This window comes from Hydra vulgaris, chromosome 13 (assembly GCF_038396675.1).
Source record: "Hydra vulgaris chromosome 13, alternate assembly HydraT2T_AEP".
Classification (NCBI taxonomy): domain Eukaryota; kingdom Metazoa; phylum Cnidaria; class Hydrozoa; order Anthoathecata; family Hydridae; genus Hydra; species Hydra vulgaris.
The window spans coordinates 8,789,477-8,816,266 of record NC_088932.1 but is presented as its reverse complement, the minus strand read 5'-3'; the positions used below and the strand labels follow the sequence as shown (position 1 = coordinate 8,816,266).

The 26,790-nt window shown below is 28.4% G+C and overlaps 1 protein-coding gene across 1 annotated transcript in view; it reads left to right on the top strand.

Annotated features, from left to right (window-relative positions):
- The window catches only part of LOC100202577 (tetratricopeptide repeat protein 39C), a 56,383-nt gene that overhangs the window by 11,286 nt on the left and 18,307 nt on the right, over positions 1-26,790 (top strand). The window contains exons 4-6 of the mRNA XM_065816723.1: positions 3,677-3,786; positions 15,718-15,941; positions 20,618-20,688. Coding sequence (XP_065672795.1) covers positions 3,677-3,786; positions 15,718-15,941; positions 20,618-20,688 — 405 coding nt within the window. The remainder of the gene's footprint in view (positions 1-3,676; positions 3,787-15,717; positions 15,942-20,617; positions 20,689-26,790) is intronic.

The window sequence follows — 26,790 nt, the reverse complement described above, 5'->3', positions numbered from 1 at the left end:
TTAGTTTTTCAACAGTTTTTGTTTTTTTTCTGATTTGATTATTTCTTTTAATGACTGGATAATATAATATATAAAGTTTAGTTTTTAAAATTGGCTATGTATTTTAATGATTTTTGATTATTCATTGTTTGTTACTTAGTCATCTATGAAATTGACTTGTTTCAAGTTAATATTTTGTTTGTTTTGATTTGTTTCAAGTTAATATTTTGTAATTATTTTGGATGTGTAGAGATGTTAGATTATTCTAAATAACAGTCTTTGAGCCCTAATTTTATCTTACATTTTATCTTACATCTTACATTTTTTAAATAAAATAAAAATATATTATTGCCTCTTTATTATTAAAATCCTCCTAAAATCTCCAAAGATTTTATACTTTTTTTTTCAAATTTCCTGGTAAATCTCCATAAAAACCTTAAATTATCTCCTAAATTATCCTAATTTTTCAGACAAAAAAAGTGTTGCCATCCTGTTAAACTAAGAAAAATCTGATTTCACCTAACAAGAGAGTCTCAAAAATTAAATAGTTACAAATATGCAAAGATTATTATTTGTTTTATAAATAAATTAACATAAATTAATAAATTTACTTTTATAAATAGTTTATATAAATCTTTTTTAAAATTTATTTTTGATTTGATTATAACCAATGTCTAAAAGTTAATGTATGTATATATATATATATATATATATATATATATATATATATATATATATATATATATATATATATATATATATATATTGAAAATTCATATAGTGTAGAAACTTCATTAGGATATTTTCAAAAGAACAAGAAATTTTAGAATTCTGCATGTCTTGCACAAATTTTCCTAAAATTGTTGAAAAAAAATTAATTTTTCATTATGATTATTTAATAAACCTCAGTGGTTTTTTAACTTTGATTTATTTTTTTAATATATTTACTTAATGTAAACCAGTATATGTAAAAAAAATATATTAAAACATAAGCGTTGTTTTTTTTATCAATTTTTAAAATAAAAGTTCACTATAATTAAAATACAGAAAAGATAATCCAATAAAAACATATTTGTGAATGCTTTCTTATTTATTATATGGACATTTACTTTTAAATATTGTACATAATTTTTCGAGAATCTAGCTAATTCGAAATGAAACAATGTTGACTAGCATGTCCAATGCGGTTTGCTGATGCTTTTGTAACAATGCAACATGTCTTTCAATACTTTGGCTGTGACATGGAATGTCTAAAAGTTGCAAAATTTCTTTTTCAAATTCCATAATTTCTAATTCTGTTTTATTGCTAAGTAATTTTCTTTTTTCCAGTCTATCAGGTTACTATAATTGTTTGAAAGAATATTGAGTGTTTTCGGTAGTTTTAATTCAATTCTTCACCTTCTTTGTTAAGTTGTGCTTCCAATATTCTACCGATTGCAGTTTTGCGAACTTCTTGTCGTTCATCAGCTAACATGTTTAAAAGATGGATGTGTTTTGATGTAAAACTAAGTAGGAGCATTTACACATATGCAATTATTTTAAATGTTGACATCTTCAATAGATTTTATTTGTATAAATATTTTTTTTTTTTAAAACTTCTTATATTTTTAACAAATAAAAATTAATCCATAAAAATAAGATTTTTTTAAAAAAAAAATGTATACAATTATGTGTACAAAATCAACTAATACCGCATCAGGATCGACAGTCGAAACATCTAAATGCAATACTTTGTTGCCTCATGTCAACCATCTTGCATTGTGCAATGGCCCAGGAAAATTATGTTGAAGCAATTGAGAAAAATGTCCAGAAGAAATAGCATGAAACATTTTGTATAGATAACGTTGATCTTTACTTGCCGCTCTCACAAAAGTATAAATTTTTCCATGACATAAACCACTTTTATGTCATGGAAAAATTTATACTTTTGCGAGATTTTAAATTACTTTTTAAATCTTTTTTTCTCTGTTTTAAGATATTGATTAAAAAATTAAAAATTTTTGCGCAAACTGCATCAAATAAAAAAGACAAAGTTCCAGTTTCAGATTGACCTTTTTTGCTTACAAAATAGGATTGTTTTTTTTTTTTGTGTAACAGTCAATGATTTTTTTCTAATGCTTGAGATTATATTTTAACTACAAAAATGGCCAACAACTTGTCGACTTTAAAATATAAGTTTTAGTTTTGTAAATATGAATATAAGTATTACATAATGATAATACAAAGTTATAAAAGAATTGCTAAAAAAAATATTTATTTTTTTTACTAATTCTTTCATAACTTTGTATTATAATTATAAACTAAATGTATTATTATTACTTAAAAAAATTATTTTTAAAAATACTTTCGAAAAGTAAAACTTTTATAGCTCTTTGGTTATCAAATTTTCATTAAAATGAATAAAGTTATGAATGTATATAAGTATATGAATAAAGTTTAAATGAATAAAGTTATTGATGAATAAATGAATAGCTTGAATGAAAATAGAAACTTACACCTAAAGAATTTTTTCACAACGGGATAATGTTACAAGCATATTTTTGTCACAAGTATAAAAAGCAATTTTTTTATGAATAAACAAATAGCCATCACAAAAACCAAAATCTCTCATAAAAAGCTGTTTAGAGCAGCAGCTCGCCATGTTTGTTTTAGGAGAGCTTTTTTCTGCTCTCGCACTCATTTACTCCCGCCAACCCTGTAGATACAAGAAGAAATTACGAAAAAGAATAAAAAACCTGTGAATTATTATGATCTCAAAAAAATACATTTGTTTTTTACTATTTTTTCATATTTAAATTTGAAAAAGAGTTTAACAGAAGGTTTTTTTTTTCTAAAAATATTTTAATGATTTTAAGGGTATTTTTGTCCCAATTTGCAAATTATGTGGGTGTCTGCCTCAAACCAAAGGTTTTAGAACTTAGAAGCTAATTGCACACAGTTGGCACAAAATAAGTCAAAATTTATTATACAGATTTGCTAAATTAAAATAATTGAATATAGAAAATACTTAACAAAATTGTTTTGTTTTGAAATAAGCATGCAAAGAGCAAAACCTTAATTAGAAAATAGAAGATGGATCACTTTCTGTTGTGCAAAGAAATAAAAAATATCTCTCAAGAGGAATAGTTCATTGGTTCAATTTACTAAAGACTTTAATGATGCTGGATTCAGTTTAAACATAAATTCTCATTCAACTGGAATTAGTGGAAGTTGCAAGGAAAACTTATAAATAAAGTTACAGAGACTTCCTTGTTAAATTGTTTTTACCAAGAGAAAAAATTGGAAAGAATAAAGCAAGTCCTACATTTTTACAAAATGGGTCAAAAAAATTAATACCTTTTTTAATTTATTTTAAATGGTTTCTATTTCATGTCCACCTACTGGAAAGAGTGACTTAAAAAACCTATTCAAATTAATTTCAACTAAAAACCTCTAAAAAAAAAGAAGCATTTTCCTGTTTTATATTTATGCACCCCACTTTATGGTTTGTTTTTTTACCTCTTCTCCATTTATCCAGTTTAATAATCATTATAAGAGATTATCTTATAAAAAAAGAGAAACTCTTTAATATTCTCGCAGTTATACTCAATATAGGATTTCTTTTCATATTAGATAAAATATTTTAAAATCTTTTTTTTATTGTCGTTATTGTTGTTGATACTGTTTTTTTTTTTTTACTGTGCTACTTTATTTTTAGGTGTTGTTGACTTTATAAAAGCTGGTTTCCACATGCGAAAAGCATGGAAAATGTACGAAAAATGTTATCTTGAGTTATATGGATGTGAAATGAATTCAAAAATATCTAAAGTAAGTCTTAAAATAAAATTAATAGATATGTTTAAAAAATTAGCCTATATAAAAGTATTTCCTGTGTTTACCTGAGTGTTAGTCTTAAATAACCTAAGTATAGTATAGCCAACAAAATCCAAAAGATTTTAGGTTGGTACAAGAGTGTCTTACTTACATAAAACAATAATAAGGTTCGGTTATCCTAATATGTGATAATTGAGCATTATTATTTTTGTTGTAACTTTGCTCAATCTTAAAACAGTAAGACCTAACTTGTATGAGAATATAAAGTATGGTCTGAAAAGTTCTTTTTTCATAATTTATGTTCGAGTATGAAGATTTCTATATCTTAGCGCAGCCTTAGTTTTTATTGAAACAATTTTTTAAGAGCTCTAGACCAAATTAAATTGACTTTTCCAAAATTGCTAAAAAGCTGCGGGATTTAAAACCGCAATTTTCAATAACTGTTCGGTTAGGTATATTATGACCAGGGTTGCTAGGTTTAATCCAAATGGTTTAAACTATTTAAAAAAAATATTAAATCAAATTAAACCAAGTTAATATTTTTTAAACAGTTTTAAATTTACAGACGGAAAGTAAAGCAGGGTTATGTTTACAAATAGGACTATATCGTTCATGTAAATACTTAATGTAAATGGACTTATTTTAAAGCATGCTTCTGAAAATTAATTTCTTATATATACTAAATTTACAATATGTTATTTATTTGAAATTCCCTATTTGTTTTTTAGATGTGGCAACAGTTTAATGTTATATATATTTATATATATATATATATATATATATATATATATATATATATATATATATATATATTTATATATATATATACATATATATATATATATATATATATATATATATACATATATATATATATATATATATATATATATATATATATATATATATATATATATATATATATATATATATATATATATATATATATATATATATATATATATACAGGCCCGGTTCTAACAGTTTTCTATGTGTAGGCGAGATACAAATTTGCCGCCGCAAAAATTAAAAATGCAATAATTTCCAATTTGAAGGAAAATAGAAAAACACTGAAAATCAAACTTTAATATATTTTTATTTTATTACGAAAAATTACACAAAAACAAAGTAAATAAAAAAACTGAATTTATACAAAAATAAAAAACAAAACAAATTCCATTCATGAAAAAATAAAAAACAAATGGTAATTAAAAGTGAATTTTCCTAGCTTTTAATTCTGCGAAATCTTTAACCAAATCTTCTATGTCCAAATGATCAGCAATTTCTTTCTCGATGGAAATCGTAGCTAGACCAACTAAACGATCTTGACACATTTGTGATCTGAAATAGGATTTTATTATTTTCAGCTTTGAAAAGCTTCTTTCAGCACTAGCAACTGTGACTGGTAACGTTAGTAGTATGCGAAGAGCTATCGAAAGGTTTGGGAATACTTCGACAACATTAGATGTGTAAATACATTTTAATACACTTTTTGGATCGCTATTGGAAGTATCAAGTCGTCTCCCAATAGCTTTAATTTCATACCAAAGTTCGACCCCGTTGATATCAGATTGGCCATCAGACATAAGCGCTAACTGCAAGTCCTTACAGTGTTTCAATAACTCATCATCCGTAAAGTGTTTGCTGCCGATATTGTAAAGAAACCCAAATAACTCGTTATATTCCGATAATTGCGTAAATCTTTCATTTATTGCTTGAATTGCGATGTTCAATATTCGATTGAAAAAAGATACTCTGAAGTTTTGTTCTGGTGATACTATCGGTTCATCACGACCTTCGTATAGGAATTGTCTACTCTTTCTGCGTACGCGTACTGCGTACGCGTACGCTGTCTCTTACCACGGTCCATTATATTGTATAGTTTAAAGAATTTAAACTTAAAAAAAATATAGCATTGATACATATACCTAAATTTTTATATTTAATAATAATAATAATAATAATAATAATAATAAGTTTATTCAAATACATGAAAAAGAAAACGAAAAAACAAACTTTAACTACTTACTTATAAAAATTATTGTTAGACAAATATTATTCAATTTATAAAAGGGTATAATAATTTTTTTTTTTTTTCAAAGTTAAAGTTCGTTTAATAATACACTTTTATAACAATTTACAATAGATATCTCAAAGATAACTTCAATAAAATTTTTAAGAAAGTTTCTTAGGAATATTCTGGAACTTTAATTTGCTTAGTCAGCGTATTTTATGAACCAATAGAATTCGTTTGTTTGTATATTTGGCGGTTTGCTAACATCCATCCCTGAAAAAGAAAAAAGAAACTTTTTTTTACTGTTTCTTCTTCGCCAAATCCCAAATGTAAAACATGTATACAAACAAACGCTTTTATTACTATATTATTTATTTGAAAAAATTAGTATGTATTAAAGTTCCCGTAAAATACAACGCCGCCTAAGCAAAAAATTTGTGGACAAATAGGAAATGTTATAATCTACAAAATCCATAACTTTAAATTATAAAAATGGAGTGAGTACGTAGAAGAACTTGGAAATTTTTAAAAAAAATAAAATAATTTCTTGTTACAAAAAAAAAATTTAAAAAATTTTTTTTTTTTGGGAAAACACAAAATAAATTAAGAAAATGCCGCTCTAGAAAAGTGCCGCCGTCGGCTGTCGCCGACGTCGCCTACGCTTAAAACCGGGCCTGTATATATAGATATATACATATATATATATATACATATGTATATATATACATATATATAGTTATATATATATATATTTTTTACATTGAACTGTTGCCACATATATATATATATATATATATATATATATATATATATATATATATATATATATATATATATATATATATATATATATGTATATATATATATATATATATATATTTATATATATATATATATATATATATATATATTATATATATATATATATATATATATTTATATATATATATGTATTTATATATAAATATAAATTATGACAAAATAGGCAATAGCCAAAATTACAATCATAAAAATATTAAATTATTTAACAAAATGTTAATGACTAATAAAGTGGTAAATATTATGAGATAAGTGATATCTCATAATGGTTTAACTGTTTGTTCATATCTGGTTTTTTTCATTCAATGAACAAACTTTCCTTAATCTTAAGCTCAAATTTATTGGAGGCAGAATCCAATATCAAAAAACAGTCATTATTATAGTTATCAAAACAATTATTGTTGATGACATTTTTGTCACATTCCCATCAGAAAATGATGAATGTTATTTTCTTAACTATATCAATAAAAGACATAATTCAATACTTTTTAACATGGGAAAGGAAAGGAAATCTAATATCTTTTCCTTGTGTACCTCCATTTTTCATAAGGAAACATATTCAGGTCCTCATACTTCCTTTTGTAGTTTTATCTCTTTTAAAGGTAAATTTTATTAAATGATAAAACCTTTAAGATTAATAATATAAACGTGGTTTTAAATAAACTTGGTTAATACTAAACTTGGTTTGTACTATGACATTAATACTCTTTTTAACATTCTCAAAAGCAACATGTATCCAACTTGGCTTATAAATAAAACTTATAATTCTTATCTTACCAAAAAAATTGTTTCTACTAATTAATACTAATCCAAAAACCAAGAAGTCATGAAAAACTACTCAACATGCCTTAATGTTAGTAATATATCTGATCAAACCAAAAAAAGTTTAAACTTTATCATTAAAAAACATTGTAAACCTATAAACTTTAAGGTAAGAGTTATACAAAATCTGGTCTTCAAAGTAACTTTTCTTCTGTTGAGTCTTATTTCTTGCAAAGTTTAACAGACCTACTTGCTCTTTGTGAGACTAATTTGAGTTCGACTGCCTCATCTTGTGATTTTAGTGTTTATGGTTATCTGTCTTTAATTTGTAAAGACTCCAATAGTCACATGCTTGGCCTGGGCATTTACATTCATAAGAATTCGCCCATTTGTCGGGAAACTAAGTTTGAATCCACTGACTATTCTTTTATTTGCTTTTGTTTAGCACCACTTCACTCTATTGTCTTTCTCTTTGTTCTATATTGCTCTCCTTCATTTCAAGACTGCACTCTTTTCGATCTTATTTCTGATCAAATTGACCAAGCGCTTTCTCTTTATCCATCAGCCAATACTGTTGTTGTTGGTGACTTTAATGCTCACCACACTGAATTGCCTTTCTCAATCTTGAACTCAAATAGTAAACTTTGCAACTCATTTTCCAGACAACCCCAATTCATTTACCTTCTTTACTCAACTTATTTCTTGTTTCTGATCCTAGTCAGTGCTCAGTTTCTCCACATTCACCCTTTAGTGCTTCTGATCCCGGTTTGATTTCTCTAAAAATATTATCTCATTCTTGTTTATCATCAGAAACCCCTTATTATCGTACCTCTTACAACTACCTTAAAGCTGGCACTCTTACTGTGATTTTCTTCAAATATGCTTCTTACATAACTTTTTGGATCCAGGCTGGCATAGAATCTTTTATTCCCTCTCGACCCTTCTTAATGGTTTTCTTCACTTTGTGGTGCTGCAATTTCCAATCGAACCTATCACTTCCATATCTATCACCAAAACAATTCTCCAGAAAACAGACATCTGTTTACTATTGCTAGAAACCATAGTAAATAGTTTTTGTTTAACGCCAAAGCCCACTATTCTCAGGTCAAGAAATCTTGTATTTCCTCTCAAAAATTAGGCTTTTGTGACTTCTGGAGAATCTTTAACAGTTTCAATAATAAGGGCAAATCTGTTCTTCCACCTCTCTTGTATGGTTCAGATTTTGTCACCTCACACAAAGAAAATGCTGAATTGTTTGCTAAAAAATTTTCATCAATATCATCTAATGATTCTACTGGTAGCATTCTAGCTGACAAACAGGTTAATCCATAGCTTGACATTCGTATCAATCCAGCTTCTGTATCTTAAGTTATTTCCTGCTTCAACTCTTCTACAGCTAATGGTCCGGACAACATACCTGTTATAGTCTTGCAAAAGTACTTTCAAACCAATTTAACAAGTGCCTATCAGAGTCTTGTTTTCTTGCCTCCTGGAAAACAGCATCTATTATCCCTATTTTCAAAAATTCTGGAAAGCAATCTGACTTGTTTAACTACCGTTCTATTAGTCTTCTTCCTATCTTAAGCAATCTTTTTGAATCTTTGATTAACAAACACTGAATCTCTTATCTTGAATCTAATAACTTACTTTTCTGATCATCAATATTGATTTTGATCTTCTTGTTTTACAGCTGATTTGCTAACAGTAATAACGAATAGGTTTTATTGTGCATTAGATAGAGGTGGAGAGGTTAAGGCTATCACTCTTGACATTTCTAAAGCCTTCTAAAGCTTTTGATAAAGTTTAGCATGCTGGTCTTCTCTATTAGCTTTCTTCTTACAGTGTATTAGGTAATATCTTTATGGTTATTGAATCCTTTCTTTCCGATCGTAGTATAAAAGTTGTCCTGCACTTCAGGGGTTCTTTAGGGTTCTTTCCTAGGCCCTGTACTATTTTTAATTTACATTAACAATCTTCCTGATATTCTTACATCTAAGGTGACATTGTTCGCTGATGATACTATCATTTATTCTTGTCTTGAAAAGAAGCCAACACTCTCTGATTGCTTGGGGGCATTCAAGCTTGAAAAGGATCTCACTTCTGCTACTGCATTGGGCTTACAGTGGCTGGTGAACTTCAATTCAGATAAAACCCAATTTTTTTCAGCCAATGGGTATTTCAATAATTTAGATCTTCCTATATTTATGAGCAGTAATATACTCAATAAGTCATCTACCCTTTATCTTCTAGGATTAATTCTTACTTACGATCTTACTTGGAAACCATATATTGCATATTTGCATCTGCTAAGGTTGTATCTCTTTATCTTGCTTGACACTTTCTTACTCCCAATTCTATTCTTTATCTCTATAAATCTCAAATATGTCCTTGTATGGAATACTGTTGCCATATTGGGGCGGATCTTCCAATGATGCCCTTTCTCTTTTAGACAAGTTGCAATAACACATTGTAAACATAGTTGCACCTGCTCTTGCAACCAACCTCCAACCATTATTGAATTGTTATAATGTTGCTTTGCTTTCTCTTTTCTACAAATACTATAATGGGCACTGCTCTAAAGAGATTATGTCTCTTGTGCCATTTACTAAAGTTCATTTTTGTGTTACTCGTCATTCAAATAAGTCTCATTCTTTTTCTGTGACTGTTCCTAAGTACTCCACAAACTCGTATTTGTCTAGTTTCTTTCCTTAAACATCAGTTCTTTGGAATTCGCTTTCTTTTTCTTGCTTTTCTTATTCATATAATTTGCAATATTTTAAGTCATCTGTCAATCATTATCTTGCTTTATAAACTTTATCTTTTCACTTCCAGTAATTTCCAACTCTAATAGTGGTTGCTTGCAGCCTTGTTGGAAGCGAAGATGTTGAAAAAATATATATATTATTGCTGAACTTAATAGTTCAAGGTAATGGCGAGAAAGCCATTGCCGAGGTAATGGCTAGAAAGAGTTGCACCACCTTTTTAATAAGAAATTTTTAATGAAAGTGTATTCATATATCTAACTTATGTAAACTTTAAATTATGTATTTTTAAAACAAGTTTTTAAAAAAAGGTTTTGTACTTTTACTTTTACTTGAAAACTGCATTGCGGCAATAAAAATGCAATCTCCTTATTATTGATTTACAGAATTATCTCCTTTATTTTGATTTACAGAATTTATTGTTTTATAAAGTTTTTTGTTCATTAAGTAGCATTAAAATCCTTCACAAACACTACACCTTAGATTGAAAGAATACAAAATGTATTGTCTCATCCATGTAGAAAATTTGATTCTTCGATTTTAGATTTGCCCCTTTCTTGATAAATTCTGATTGCTAAAATTACGTCATCTTCTCAGTTCTGCCATTTGTATAGCATTACATACAAACGTCTGTAAGTGTAAACAGCTTTAGCATATTTTGAGATAATGTGCAATAAAATAATTTATTAGAAGAAACCAATGAACTTATTAAAACAATTTGATTTTATTAACCTTGGTAACATCAAGTACAACACTAGAAATTAAAACTTTTTAAACTTCAAAGTGTCTAACAAACATGATGAACAGTCATTTAAGTCTTTTTTCAGCAATATAACTAATAAGCATTGCAATGACAATATCAAATTAGTACCAAAAGAATTTCGCAATCTACTAAACAACATCAACTTAATTAAAGCTTGTACACTATCAATAACATTAGGTTTGATGTCAATCAGAATAACTATATTGACTATAAGACTAGACATTATTTAAATTATTTAACATCTTTTATTTATTTATTTTTTTTTAAACATCTTCGCTTCCAACAAGGCTGCAAGCAGCCACTAATTAAAGTTGCCACTAATTAAAGCACCTTTATCTAATGCACAATAAAACCTATCAGTTATTACTGTTAGCAAATCAGCTGTAGAACGAGAGATCAAAATCCATATTGATGGTCAGAAAGTAAGTTATTAGATTCAAGATGAGAAATTAAGTGTTTGTTAATTAAAAATTCAAAAACCTTGCTTATGATAGGAAGAAGACTTATGGGACGGTAGTTAGACGAATAATAACAGATAGGTTGTCCGGGCCACAAGCTGTAGAAGAGTCTAGGCAGGAAATCACTTTAGATACAGATGCTGGAGTGATATAAATGTCAAGCAATGGATCAACCTGTTTGTTGGCAATATCAGGTAGAACGCAATTAGTGGAATCTAGAGATGATATTGATGAAAAGTTTTTAGCAAACAGTTCGGCTTTGTCTTTAGGTGAGGTGACAAAGACTGAACCATACAAGAGAGGTGGAATTATAGATTTGCCCTTATTATTGATATTATTAAAGATTCTCCAGAAGTCACGAGAGCCTAATTTTTGAGATGAGATACGAGATTTCATGACCTGAGAATAGCGGGCTTTGGCGTTAGACAAAACCTTTTTACAGTTGTTTCTAGCAGTAATAAACAGACGTCTGTTTACTGGAGAATTGTTTTGCTGATAAATATGGAAGTAACGGTTTCGATTGGCAATCGCAGCAGCACAGTGTGAGGAAAACCATGGAGGAGAGTGAGGCTTGACCTGGAATCGTCGAGAGGGAATAAAAGATTCCATGCCAGCCTGAATCCACGAAGTTATGTAAGAAGCACATTTGTCGACAGGAAGTTGAAAGATTTCTACCCAAGGGTTATCACGAAGAAAATCACGGAAAGAATCCCAGTCAGCTTTACTGTAGTTGTAAGAGGTTCGATAATAGGGGTATTCAGGTGATGAAGAAGAATGAGATATTAGTTTTAAAGAGATCAAACTGTGATCAGAAGCACCTAAGGGTGAATGTGGAGAAACTGAGCACTGACTAGGATCAGAAACAAGACATAAGTCAAGTAGAGAAGGTAAATGATTAGGGTTGTCAGGAAAGCGAGTTGGAAAGTTGACTATTTGAGTTAGGGATTGAGAAAGGCAAAAGTTGTGGGCTTTAATGCCTGCAGAGTCACTGACACTAGAGCCAAGCCATTCAGAGTGGTGAGCATTTAAGTCACCGAAAACAACTATATTAGCTGATGGATAAAGAGAGAGGGCTTGGTCAATATGATCAGAAATAACATCAAAAAGAGTGCAGTCTTGAGATGAAGGAGAGCGATATAGAACAAAGAGAAAGGCAATAGAGTGAAGTGGTGCTAAACGAAAGCACATGAAAGAATAGTCTGTGGATTCAAACTTAGTTTCACGACAAACAGGTGAATTCTTACGAATGTAAATGCCCAGGCCAAGCTTGTGACTATTAGAGTCTTTACGAATTAGAGGAAGATAACCGTCAACACTAAGATCACAAGATGAGACAGCCGAACTCAAATTAGTCTCACAAAGAGCAAGTAGGTCTGGTGAACTTTGCAAGAGATAAGACTCAACAGATGAAAAGTTACTTCGAAGACCACGAATATTAGTGAATGATAGGTTTAGAGAACTTGGTGATGATGATGGTTTTTTGTGTTTTATAGTTTTTGGTACTTTATTCATTTTTAAATTAGATTGAAGAACTTGACTCAAAGCATAGATAGTACTCAGAAAAATTTAATAGCCCAAGCAATTGCCTCATTACTACTAATAAACCCTAAGCCGTAACAAAGGGCTCCAAATGTGGCCTCCGCAATGCACACCAAAAGTATAAACAGGGACACCATCCATGCGCAACATGGCACTGTTAATAGTTTGATATTTTTCAGCTGTTGATGGAATCAGCCTTTCTGAGAGCTACCACAGAGTTATGGAAACCTGACTACCAGCCGGCCTCAGAACCATAAAACTGAGTTTTAGAGCTGTACCCTCATAAGGAGATAATAGAATGAGTTGCCTAGTCATAAAAATAGAGACACAAGCAAAACTCATGCACTGAGTCAAGAAGATCCAGCATTCAACATCCAAAACTGGAAACAATGTATTAAAAATACATCTGGGCCAGCCTAATAGATGAAGAAGGGGTGCGAGGCTGGTCAACAGATAGAATGTTTTACCCCTTAAGTCTTTGCCTAGGAGGCCTTCTACAAGACAGTAGCCGGGTGCATTTAACATCTGCCCAAGATGAGTATTTTTATCGAGACACCATCTCTAGCCTTTACTCAACCAAGAGCCCCAAGGCAGGGGGTGTTTTAAATCGGATTTGGCATCTCCTAGCCTTTGCCTAAAAAGGCGTATCCTACAAGGCAGCAGGACATGAAGTAGATTGTACTGGGTTACATGTTACCAGTAGCAGGATAACCTGGTCTGAATAAGGATACTTGAGTGATACTTGGGGATACTTGAGTGGGGATACTTGATTGGGGATACTTGAGATGGGGATACTTGAGTGGGGAGGCATTTCACGCTTTTCATATGCGTGAATTTTTCGACTATATTCATCACGACCATCATCACTTCCATGTGAAGAATGACTCTCAGTAGTATTTCGAGACATATATAAACTTGAGTGAGGTGGAAGAGGAGAATCACGAAGAGAACTTTCTCTTTCTTCTTTCACTTGTAGATGAAGTGCAGATGATACAGCATTGGAAAGAGCCAAAAGATCTGAGTTAGTTCCAGGTGGTAGATGGGGAGGTGGAAGTCCAGGATGCGCAAGATTAACTCCCGGTGGATGTGTATGTGGCAAACCTTGCTGATGCAACTGTTGCTATTATAATAAAAAATGCCAAAATAAGTCTTATAATATATACAAAACATATCAGAGTACTTTAAAAAAATGATAAACTCACCTTCCCAAGACTAATATAGACAAGTTACAAAAAACTCATTTTTTACCACTTTACAACTCTATTACTATTATTTATTATTTAGTGTCTTAATTAACAATACAACTTTAAAATTTTAACAAACCACATTACTGGGGAAAAAGTTAACAACAATACCACCACAGAGGTTGTTGGGTTTTATCTCCAGACATATTTAAAAAGGAGGACTTTTGTCTTATCTATTATATGCTATTGCTACTTTTAAATCTAATCCAGTAAACACTCGTGTTAACTGGGTTAGATTTGAAAATCACTAAATAATACTTGAATACATGTTACTACAAATATATAAATAACAAACATAAGTCCATAGAATAAAGTTTAAGAAATTAAAAATATATTGAGTATATAAAAAATGTTGAAGTAAATAAGGAATAGGTATAGAAATGGTTGGTGTCGAATAGATGAGTATAGAAATGGTCAGTTTGGAAAAAACCGGTGGTTTATAGGTCCAGAAAGCTAGGATATGTATAAGGAAATAGTATAGAAAAGGTAGGTGTGGAATAGACTTACAAAGACCCATATTTTTACCAGTCTGGTCTGCTAGTAGATAATAAACAAACAAAATGTTGTCTTTGCTTTTGCTATCAGCACCACAAAAATCTAATTATTAATTAAAATTATTAGTATTTTTACAGGTAGTTTAAATGAATACTAAAGTTGCAAAATTTACATTGTTCAAACTTGTGAAAGTGAAGTTGAGTAGCAGTTTTGTGTTCCACACTTTTGACTTGTTGACTAATACTTTTAAGTAAAAATTTTAATTTTGAAATTTGTTTTACTGTTTTTTTAATTATCTTGCATTTCATTTGTGATTTTGCTTTCTTGAACTAAATGTGCAAATAAATAAAAAGTAAATTTAAGTTATTGTTTTGACTTTGAAACATTTTCTCTAATTAAATGTATTACAAAAAGGTAAATTTATATACATTAGGAGTCTTGTCCATAAAAATTAATTTGCATAAGGAGCTGTGCAGTGATATAGTATGGTTTCACTAAGAAGATAATAATAAAAGGCTATTAAAATAAGTCATTTTAAATTTGTTGATTTTATAAATGTTAAACATTCCTAAATATCAAAATAATATAATTAATAATATAATTATATTGGTTATAATTGTATTAATAATATAATTATGTTAAATTACCTATTAAACGATAAATATTAAAATAATAAAACCATGTAAAAATAAAAATAATTTAAATAATTTAAACATATAAAAATAGAATTGTAAAATCTTAAATGGAAATGTACAATTTGAAATTAAATAAAGTAGAAATGTATTTTATAAAATAAAGTTTAACTTTCAAAGAATATACTTTTTATGTCAGTATGCTTTTATATTCTATTAACAACTTAATCGAAGATTTTTTTTTTTTTTTGGTGAGTATTCTTTTACAAGCTTTCTTAATGTAAGATTTTTTTCTATTTAAAAAAAAAAAAGGAAACTATCCACTTTTTGAATATGAAATTAAATCTTTTTTTAATCCTTGGGTAACTCAAACATATTTTTAACCTGTTTTTTAACCTGTATTATTTTTTTCTTTATTTATAATTTTTTTTTTTTAGAAAAATAACTGCTCCACTCCATCTTCTTTATCAAATGAAGAAGCCAAACAACTTACTGAATCTTTTTCATTTGGTTATGGTCTTGTACAGATTGCTTTGTCAGTTGTTCCTGCCACACTACTAAAGTTTTGTGAAGTGTTTGGATTTCATGTTAACAAAGAAGTTGGTCTGAGTTCTTTATTGATTTCAAGCAACAGCAATGATATGAAATCTCCCATTGCAAGGTAGACTTAATGTGTAATCAAGCAGCAATTTTTTATACCATCTTTTAATATTCCACCATTTTTAATATTTAAATTTAATGTTCCACCATTTTTAACGTTTATGTTAGTTTTGTGTTGAAAAAACTTTAATAAACTTTGAGTAAATATTTTGTTATGTCGTACATTATTTCAATAAAATTATCTTTTTATTGCTCACGATATATATATATATCAATGAATTATAAATTATTATGAATACAGCACTTTATATCAATTAGTTTTAGATAAACTTTAAATAACTCTATTTTGGTATTGGTAATCCTCAGGATTTTTAAGTGTATTAGAATGGAAAATTGTGGTTGTTTTTTGCCCCTTTGCGATTAGTTTTACTTCAAAATGTATATAAGTTATATATATACCATTTTTTAAAGTTTCATTTTTTTTTATTTATTTAATAATAATTTAATAAATTGGCAAATCTTTTTTAGTAGAGAAACTAAAAAAAAGCAAAATAGTTTTTTCCAGCAAAATTTATTCTTAACTGTGTCAAGTATTTGATCACTAAGTTTATTTCAAGTGTGTCAAGTATTTGATCACTAAATTTATTTCAAGTGTGTCAAGTATTTAATCACTAATATTACAAGTTTGTTGAGTATTTGATCACTAAATTAAAAAATAAGCATTTTGAAACCTAATATAGTTTGATACACTCAGCAAAATTTGCATAGTTCCACTTACAATTTGTACATATAAAAGAATTCACAAAGTATTTCCATTTTTTTTTTTGTTTGTTTGTTACAGAAATTAAGAATAAATATGTAAGCATATTAAGAATAAATAAATAAGCAAATAATATTTTATTTGAAAATAATTATTAATTTATTTTGTAAAACCTAAAAATTAAGAATATATATTGAAAAGACATTTCTATAACTCTATCAAAAGTAAACCTTTATAATTTTTTTTTTAATGATATTTTTTTAATTACTTTAGTTTTTAATAATGTATACTTTTCCACTAATTAATTTGAAGATTTGGTTTTTTCATACTTTTTATACAATTTTCCAAACAAATCTTTGAAATACCGTTCCATGCTTGTGGGATAGAATTTTTAAGTTCTTGAATTGTATTATACTGTCGAGAATCTTCATATATAGTTTTTGCCAATATTCTGCATAAATTTTTAATAGGGTTCAATTTGGGTGAACGTGATGGCCAATCCAAAACATGTATATTTTTTTACTGCAATCGCTGTTTTATGCCTCCATCTAACTCTCAGGTTAACCTTCATTAAACTTGATAAAAATATCTTCTAAAAGATCATCATAATTTCTTGCCAGGGCTCGAAATAATGCAAAAAACCTAATCGCAAAAAAAAAAAATTGCACCCCCCCCCCCCCTCCTTTCCCCTTTCTCCCTCCTCATACATCGCTTTGCGGTAATTGAGGTGGGGGGGGGGGGAGTTGCATTAGTATAAAATTGTATCTTTTGCACGATATTGTTATTTTTTAGACATCTAAAAGGTGTTAACATTTTAGATGCAAAAAAAAATGTCTAAAAGATGTGTTTGTGCCTGGGAATTAATAAATTAAAACATTATTGTCATAAAATTTCATATTTATACAAAAACATGCCTATAGACCAAACAAGTAAGATCAAAGCAAAAAAACATTAGATTCCACCTTTTTTTATAATTTATTGTTTCCTGATCTAGCGTACTATTAAAAGTTTAAGTATAATTAAGTTTTTCATTCAAATGGTTTTAAAATTTATGTTTTCATTCAATTTTTTTATTCAAATTGTTTTCCAATAAAAAGTAAAAAATTTGGTTTAGTAAATCGAATTATATTATTTATAAGAATATGCTTAAATTATTATTAACTATATTAAATATAATTAACTGTTCAAAACGTTTACAAAATTTACAACTTACGAAAAAAAAATTTCAACCTCATTCTCCCTTGTTTCTTCGAATTCTTTTTAAGTTTTCCAATTTTTTATTTATTTTAAATTTCAATCGCAAAATTATTTGAATTAGAGAATTTTAAAAGACTATAATTCTTTTGTTTAAATAGATTTCTTTTTAAATAAAATTTCTAAAAGCAACTTGCGTGTTTATAGAAAATGTTTAATCTTGATATCGCTTTAAATACAATGAAAATTTAAAAAAATGGTGTCGCGTTATTCATATTCTATTTGACAATTTTTATTAAAATAGTTTTTAGTTAGAAGCTTATATTATGTGTTAACAACATATAAGATATAAATAGAAATATTTGTTTGGCTAACTTTTGCAATTCTTTGAGTATATTAAGTAAATTAATATAATTGATAAGTTAATATTTGAGTAAATTAATATAATTGATAAGTTAATACTGAGTTACTGTAGTAACTGAACTGGTTGTTTTGATTTAGTTTATTAGTAAATTTACTGTTATGTACTTTATCCATTCAGTAAAGCAAACTAAATATAACTTTAAAAGGTTTAAGGTCATTAAATTAAAAAAGTTGGAAAATTTAATATAGAAAATTTTTTTAATAAAAACGAATTAATATATTTTAACATACTTAAAGTAGTAAAATTAATAATATAAAATTGTTGATAAAATAATAATTTAAATTATTATTAATAAGTTAATTTGGTGCAACGTTTTAAAAACAAAGATAAAAACCAAGCTGTTTTGTTAAAAAAATAGAATGAAAAAAAATTCTCTTTTTCCCTCTTCAACTTTTCACTTCCACGCAGAGATTTAAAGTAATTTAAGTTCAAAAGTGCTTTACATTGAATGAAAATCTCCCCGCGAAAAAGCAAATGATCATGCTCTATTGAAAGAATAAATATAGCGTGACGTACTTTATGACAAAAATATTACTTTTATGAATTGCCAAAAAAAATTATAAAATCGCTAAAATATTTTTTCAGAAAAAATTAATCGCAAAGGTGTGAAAAGCAATAGCAATTCACAATTGTGATTAATTCAAGCCCTGCTTAATTCGAGCACTGCTTGCATTCATTTTTATTTTAATAAAACATATTGGAGTTTTGCCATGGAAACAAATTGCACTCACACCATAATTCTCCCTCCTTTAAAGTTACAACTCATAGCAATGCAAATTTTTTTTTCATCAAATCATGCCATGCAAAATGGAAGAATGTTGCCTTCTGATTATTTTTTATTTCCACCCCAAGGGTGATTTCTGTTGTAATTCAAACATAAGTCTAAAAAATTGCATGATGAGACCTTTTGATTTTCTTTGCAATTTGTCAATTGGACAAACCCATATCACTGTAAGCAATAATTTTTGCTTTTTCTTCCTTATTTAACACCCTTCCGCGTGGCATTGAATTAAAGAATGATTGTTGATTAAAATGATACAAAACTTCCATATACAACAAGCAAATCAAAATCTTGTTCAAACTTCAATCAACTCTCATTAAGTGTTCGAAACAAACTGATGGAACTAACAAAATTTCACCTGTATATATACCGATTTTAAAACATAGTAGAAAATTTAGTTTCAAACTTTTCAAATTTAAAAGTCACTCGTTACAGAAACACATAAGTTTGTCAAAAATACATTTATTTGCAATAGGTCTAATATAAATAATTTTTGTGGTTATTTTTATAAATACATTAAAATCTGCGATAACTACATAGAAGTATCAAAATTTCACTGAGTGTATTGATCTTACATATAGATTGATATTATACAGTTAAATATCAATGTTGATACAAATTCAATTTGTCTGATTTGATTTGCAATCCAGCAATTTTATAAACTTTTTTGGTATTTTGAAATAGTTACAATGGTTTTGTGAGTTTATTAGTTTAATTTATGTTTTGATTGTCGATGTAATTTGATGTTAAAGTTTTGCTTGACAAATGAAAAACTATAAAAGCAATACAAAGAAACAACTTTTAGTTGAAACTTGTCTTAAGGCTAGCTTCCAATAGTTGTAAAAATATTGTGCAATAGTTGTGGAAGTATTGTGCAATAGTTGTAGAAATATTGTGCAACAGGTTTTAACAATCTCTAGTATATAATTTTTTCAACTCGATGTCTGTTGTACAACAGATTTTGAAAAAAGGTGTGTTACTCCTTTATAACTTTTGAATTATTAGAGATTTTGTTCTGTAAAAAAAATATCAACAACAATAAAAGGATTTTTTTTTATAACATTTAATGAACCAAGTAGAACTCTAAGATAGAACCTAACCTCTAAGTAAGACTCCAAGTAAAACCTTCCGCAGTTTTTAAATAAATTCAACAAATATTGAATTTAGCTAAATTTTATTTATTTCTTGTTACTTTTTATTTACAAAAAAAATCTCAAAAAGTATATTTTAAGCAGTGTGTTAAATGAGTTAAAAAGCTTTTAGTTTAAAGTAGAGAATAAACACCAGTTACAAGTGCAGAATAAAAATTTTTAAGTAAGAATAGAGTTGTTATGTAAAATAATATAGTATCATATAACAAATAGGTTACAAAATTTCTTATTGAAAAAAGAAACAAAATGCTTTCTATGTTCATTTTGTCTTTTAGTTTTGTTATTCCCAATTTATTTTTTTTTTGTTTTTTTTTTTGTTTAGAAAGCTTTCATTTTTGTTTGTTTAAAAAATTTCATTTTAACTTTTTACTTTATCTTTTTAACATAAATTTATATTTATATTGAAGTTTTCAATTGGATTTTGTAGACTGACACTGCTATGGTATCATACAATAGTTTGTCCATTTTGTAATGTTGATGGAGAAAACCTTGAGAAAAGTTTGTTAAATTTTTTTTTATTATTAAAATGATATCTTGATTAGAGATGGGAAACGAACCAAACCCAAATCGAACAAACCTAACTAGAACCTTACCTACAACCGAACCCAAACTTTGAAATTGTTGGGAACGAACTGAACTGAACAAACTGTCCTTACCCTAAACAAAGCATAAAAAGATTTATAGTAGTGAAAATTTGCACTACAATACATAACATAACGCGTTTTGAGACAAAACGATTTAAAAAAGAAAGAATTTAGGAGGCGGCATATAAAATTTTTTTTATAACTTGTGTTTTTTCTGCAGCTTTTTTAGTTATGACATAGGTTTCGATACAGTAAAAAAACATTCTGAAGTACACAACACTATCAATAACTAAATTTTTTAAAAAGTGGAGAACAAGATTATTCTAACATCGCAATAAGTCTACAATACATCACATAATTATGTATATATGTGTAATTATGTAAAATAATAATTTTACATAATATATATATATATATATATATATATATATATATATATATATATATATATATATATATATATATATATATATATATATACATATATATAATTATATTGTATGTATAATGTATAATTATGATACATAACATAATTTTCATAACCTAATACATAAAATAAGTCTACAATACATAATATGATACATAACATAATACATAGCATAAGTCATTAAGTCTATAATACATAACATAATACTAATTTTTTGACAGTATATGTAATTTGAAGGCAGCTTTTCTGTAGTAGTATGGTAAACAAAATTATATCTTCTTTAACACCTTAGGTGAAATGCAAGGACTCAGGAAGTACAGATATAGACAGCTTTAGTGAATTCAGTCACTTAGATCAACTGCCTCCTTTAAAAAAGAGTTTAGCTGACCCTGAATTGTATGATTTGCTGGCAAACTTTAAAACAGATACCACTCCATTGTCCAAAGCTGGCAGTAAAAACACAAGACATGAATTTGACAAAAGTTGGCACTGCTCGTAACAGCGCGTGATGCATTGCAATTCTGGAAAGACAATGACCGTGAACATAAGTTCACGGTCATTGTTGGCTATTCCTGCTACAAGTACTGCTGGTAAAAGAGTCTTTTCAGCGTGTAGGATGACGATGAGTGATCGCAGTGCTCGTTTAAACCCAGAAACAATAGAAATGCTGATCTTTCTCAAATAAAACATGCAGCCCTGATTACTAGACAGACAGTATGCTACATAAGCTACCGTAATCTTTGTTCAAAAAGTTACTGCTTTTTGCACTTTACCTGCGTTTTGTTTTTTGAACTTTTGAAGTTGTAGTAGTTAAAGCAATTATTTTAAATATCCTTGAACTACTTAATATTACTTTAAATTATTTTTAATTTTTAATTTATTTGTGTTTTATCATTGTAAATGTAACAAATAAAACTAATAAAAAAACAATTGTGTTGATACCAAACTAAACCGAACCAGAACTTTAGCTGTTACCGAATCAAACCAAACCTGAACTGCACATAAAAACTGAACCCAAACTGTGCTTAAGACCGAACTGAACTCAATAATTAGATTTAATTGAACCGAACCGGACCCGAACTCTAAAAGAAGGGTTCAATTCCCATCTCTAATCTTAATGTAGTAATGTAGAAATTATGTTTAACCAAGAAAAAAAAATTTATAGAGACATTATATATCATCAAAAAGATAATTTTATCAGCTTTTCAATGGTGTATCTTGTCACGTTTTTTAAATTGAGCAAAAAAATGCCAGATCTAAATGGTAACAGAGGATTTTTGCTAACCTAAACAGTGATTGCAACGCCGTTATTTATATGGAAGAAATGGGAATTATTTTTTATAAATTTATTTGATTTATATTTTATTTTACACTTAATTTTGAAAGTTTTTAAAAAAATGTTTCAAGGATGCTCCTCCATCATCACCCCCCCCCCCCCCTCCTTTTCCCAGTCTCCGCGATTCATGCTCAAATAAAAAAAACAAAATGGCCCAATATTTATAAGAAAATACAAAATAGTCATGTTAAATAAAATAATCATGAAGTTATGGGTTGCTGATTAGACCATTTCAAAATTGTATATAAAAAAAAATAATTTTTGAACTTTATTTGGACTACCCTTTTATTTTTTTTTTTTTTTTTTTTTTTTTTTTTCACCTCCCCAAGGCCAAGAAGGCCACTACTGATGAGGAGGCTACTTGTGGCTATAACCCTCTCTCAACTCTCTAACTCCGAAACACGAACCTTGACGAACAAGGCCGCTGCGTGGAGAAACAAGTTGAGCGCGGTACTACCAGGGACGTGGCGGGAATCGAACTTGGAACCTCTCGCTTATGAAGCGAGCGCTCTACCACTACACCACTACCGCATTTGATATGGTTTGTGGTCAGGAAAGTTAGTTCAAAATTGCAAACTTAAATAATGTGTTTTAGGGACAGCTCAATTAACTTTACTTTTTAACAGGTCCCTGTTATTTTGAAAAAAAAAGTTTTTTCAAAAGTATGTCATGTTGGGTCTTAAAAGTAGCAAAATTATATAAAAATTTCAAAAAAAATGATAATTTCATACTACAATTATTATTTTAGATTTAACTGCACAAAAACTATGGTTTTTTAACTAGAAATAAAAAAAGTACATTTTTACAAGTTTTTAATAAAAATAAAAAATTTTTTAATTTTCTTTTTAAAAAACAATTACTATTTTTGAAATTTATATATTATTTTGCTTCTTTTGAGTACCAGGTTGACCTAAGGAACTTTTTTTTTTTGATTTTAAGACCCCATTGAAAAGTAAACTTAATTGAGCTGTTACTAAATATAAGAATAATGCTTTGAAATTTTAATGACTTAAGTTTTATTTTGTGACAGACTTAACGTTGTCAATCTCAAGCGCTAGCTTAACAATAGTCTGCATCATATGGACAACAAATAACTTTGAAACCATTATTTTGTAACTTCAATGCTAAAAGGCTGACAAAATTTTTTTTGTATTTTTAGTTAGTTCGAAAATACTCCTTTTTGCTGGGCATGGATTGAGATCATTGATTTCTACTGTTTGTAATATCTTACCAGATCGCTTTTTGTAGGTACTATCTTTAGTGGATAATAGATAACTGTCAAAAATGATTATGTGAAATTGTAAATGTTGAGAAAAATCAACGTATTTTTGAAAGATTCCACTAAGTAGTTCATTAATTTTCCTATTGCAGCGCCATGCTAGTGCTCCAACATAAGCAATCTTTCTTGATATGGGTTCTTGTACTCGTGATGCATTATTGAGTATAAATGATTTCAATGTTGATTTTTGGGCTGATCTCATGACACCTCCTTTTTTATAAGGATGTTATGTATGGTGGTTATTCATATTGAAAGTAACTCTCCACTACTTTCTCTGTCTTTTTCCCAATAACAACAACCAATCTTAGAAAAATGTGTTAATGGGTCAACTGTAACATTCTTGTCTTGATTAGTTACGCTGGAGAATAAGCTCTGGAGTGTTGTTATTTGATTTTTTTATTTGTAAGTGTAATTTGTGTAGATTTTACCATTCAGTTCTTTGTTTATTGATGCATCTATCTCTTCTGATTGATCACAGGTAACGCCTTTCTGATTATGAACCAAACCTGAGTCTAAGTTGATCTCCAACTATGAATGGATTATGAGCAAAAAAGTTGTATTTTTTTTAAAGTCATCACTATCACCTTTCATTTTTCCAAGATTTATTTCTTTGTGTTTGTCAACTGATTTATGTGAAGATGTTAGTGTGCTTATTGCATCACTTACTTCTGCGCATCAATACAGTGTTTTCATCCACACTATCTACACATTTTCAGTCAATCCTTTACCAATAACTCGACCTCTACCTTTCAGTGACTTCATCAAAATCTGTTTAATTGCTAGATCATTCCATATCCCTGACCATTTTTTCTTGGTTTTTCTAACAGTGTGATTACTTGCCACATATTGTTCGTAAATTACAGGGTGTTCTATTTGTAAGGTAGCAATGGTCTGAAGGTAAAGCCTACATAATTTTGCATAGTTATTGTGCCCTGTTGCAGCAAAAAGATTGAGCATGCACTTTGCTGCAGAAATATGTAATGACTAGTTACTTGTTCTCTCTGCTTAAATAAATTCTTGGACCACATTCACGTAATGTAAATAATGTAACCATAAAAATGATGTTTGTGAGTTCGATGAAAAATAATCTTTTTCATCTATGTAACAGCCAGATCATTATATTCTTGAACACAAGGATCTTCTAAACCATACATTTCTAAAAGATATTTCTGCTCACTATTATTTAAATTATCCCCAAACTCCTTTAACATTAGTGAATTTATTGGTGAGGCACATAAAAAATGACCACGATTAGTGCGTGAAAATGCTTTTCCTGTTTGCATGTGTCTTACTGTTAAAGGGGCAAATACTATTTTGAAAGCATTCCTCAAGCCTTCCTCAAAACCATTCCTCAACTTGTTTCTCCGCGCAGCGGCCTTGTTCGTCAAGGTTCGTGTTTCGGAGTTATAGAGTTGAGAGAGGGTTATAACCACAATTAAGTAACCTCCTCGTCTGTAGTGGCCTTCTGGGCCTTGGGGAGGTGAACTAACAAAAAAAAAAAAAAAAAAAAAAGCCACACCCTTCAATTATACATCCAATCGAACCTAGAAAACTTATAAGTTGATGGAAACCTCCAAGTCAAATAAATAATTAAATTTTTTGTGGAGACCATTTTGTATGTACAGTTGCTGGTTAAATGTTATGCATGGCATTGTAACATTCACTTTTTTGGAATGATCAATGATTAAGTAAAGTAGTGAATATAGGGTTGTGTAATCAGTAGCATGTAAATTGATCACAGGTATAGCAATGTTTGATTTCTGTTTTACATTATTGTTTGTGGTATTGATTTTTGAAAAGATAGCCAATGTTCCATTGAAGATAAAAAAAAATTGACCTTGAATGTTTTCCTTCAATGAAATAAAAATGTTAGTTTTTAAAGTGTGTTGAGGGAATTTAATTATTTTATTAAATTTTAATAATGTAAATGCGTGAAGAAACATGAATGACTGGCTTGAATATTATTTTTGTTAATGAAGATATATCAGGTATGTAGTACTGCCTAATCATTTTCCCAGAATTTTATTTCTTTTAAACAAAATGTCAGAGAATATACCATTTGGGATTGCAATATACTCAAGTCCATGGTGTGTATGCAACCATTTTGATGAATGACAACAGCAACGCTTAGTCTTAACTGCAATGGCATAACAGACCTGGGACTCGAGCTTCACACTTGCTAATAGTAGTAACGAGATGTTTCTTCTTGCTACAATCAGCACACTTAGAACTATGTGATTTAAACCTTCTCACCTTCTCCACATTTAACACATAGAGTTTGTTCATTTGTACATCCGTTTTCATTTTAACTTTCATTATTATTTTTTTACTAAACTAAAAGTCAACAAACTATATTTTTTTACATATGTTCAATTCAGTATTCAATTTACAGTACAGCTGTTTCAAACATGATGATATTTATAAATAATGTAATTGTTGTCCGATCAGCTCTGATTTCAAAGAAAAAAATTTTTTATAATAAATTAAATAGTTAAGCTTTTGCAATACTAAATTTCTATTGTTCAATCACTCAATAACATATTGAGGATTGAACTACATTTTTCATTTTAATAATGAAACTATGATATCTAAAAACACTGTTTCATATTTTTTAATTTTTAAGATATAATTTAAAAAACTCGCATTTAAAATAGATGCGTCATTTTTTGCTCAACTCAAAAAATGTGACAAGGTACGCCATTAAAAAGCTGATAAAATTATCTTTTCAATAATATGTCTCATTAAAAATTTTCTGGGTTTCACTATTTTTTGGCCAAGTTTTACTGTACTAATGCTTACACTGTTAGATGCGTGCATCAATTTGTTAGCTTTGTCAAGAACTGTGTTCAAATCATAAAAAAATTATGAAATTCTTGCCACTCAACAATTAAATACTAAATTTAGAATGCTATTTATTCTATACTTATATAATCTCCAGAAAAATTATCTATTCCAAGTTGGCAGCTACAAGAAC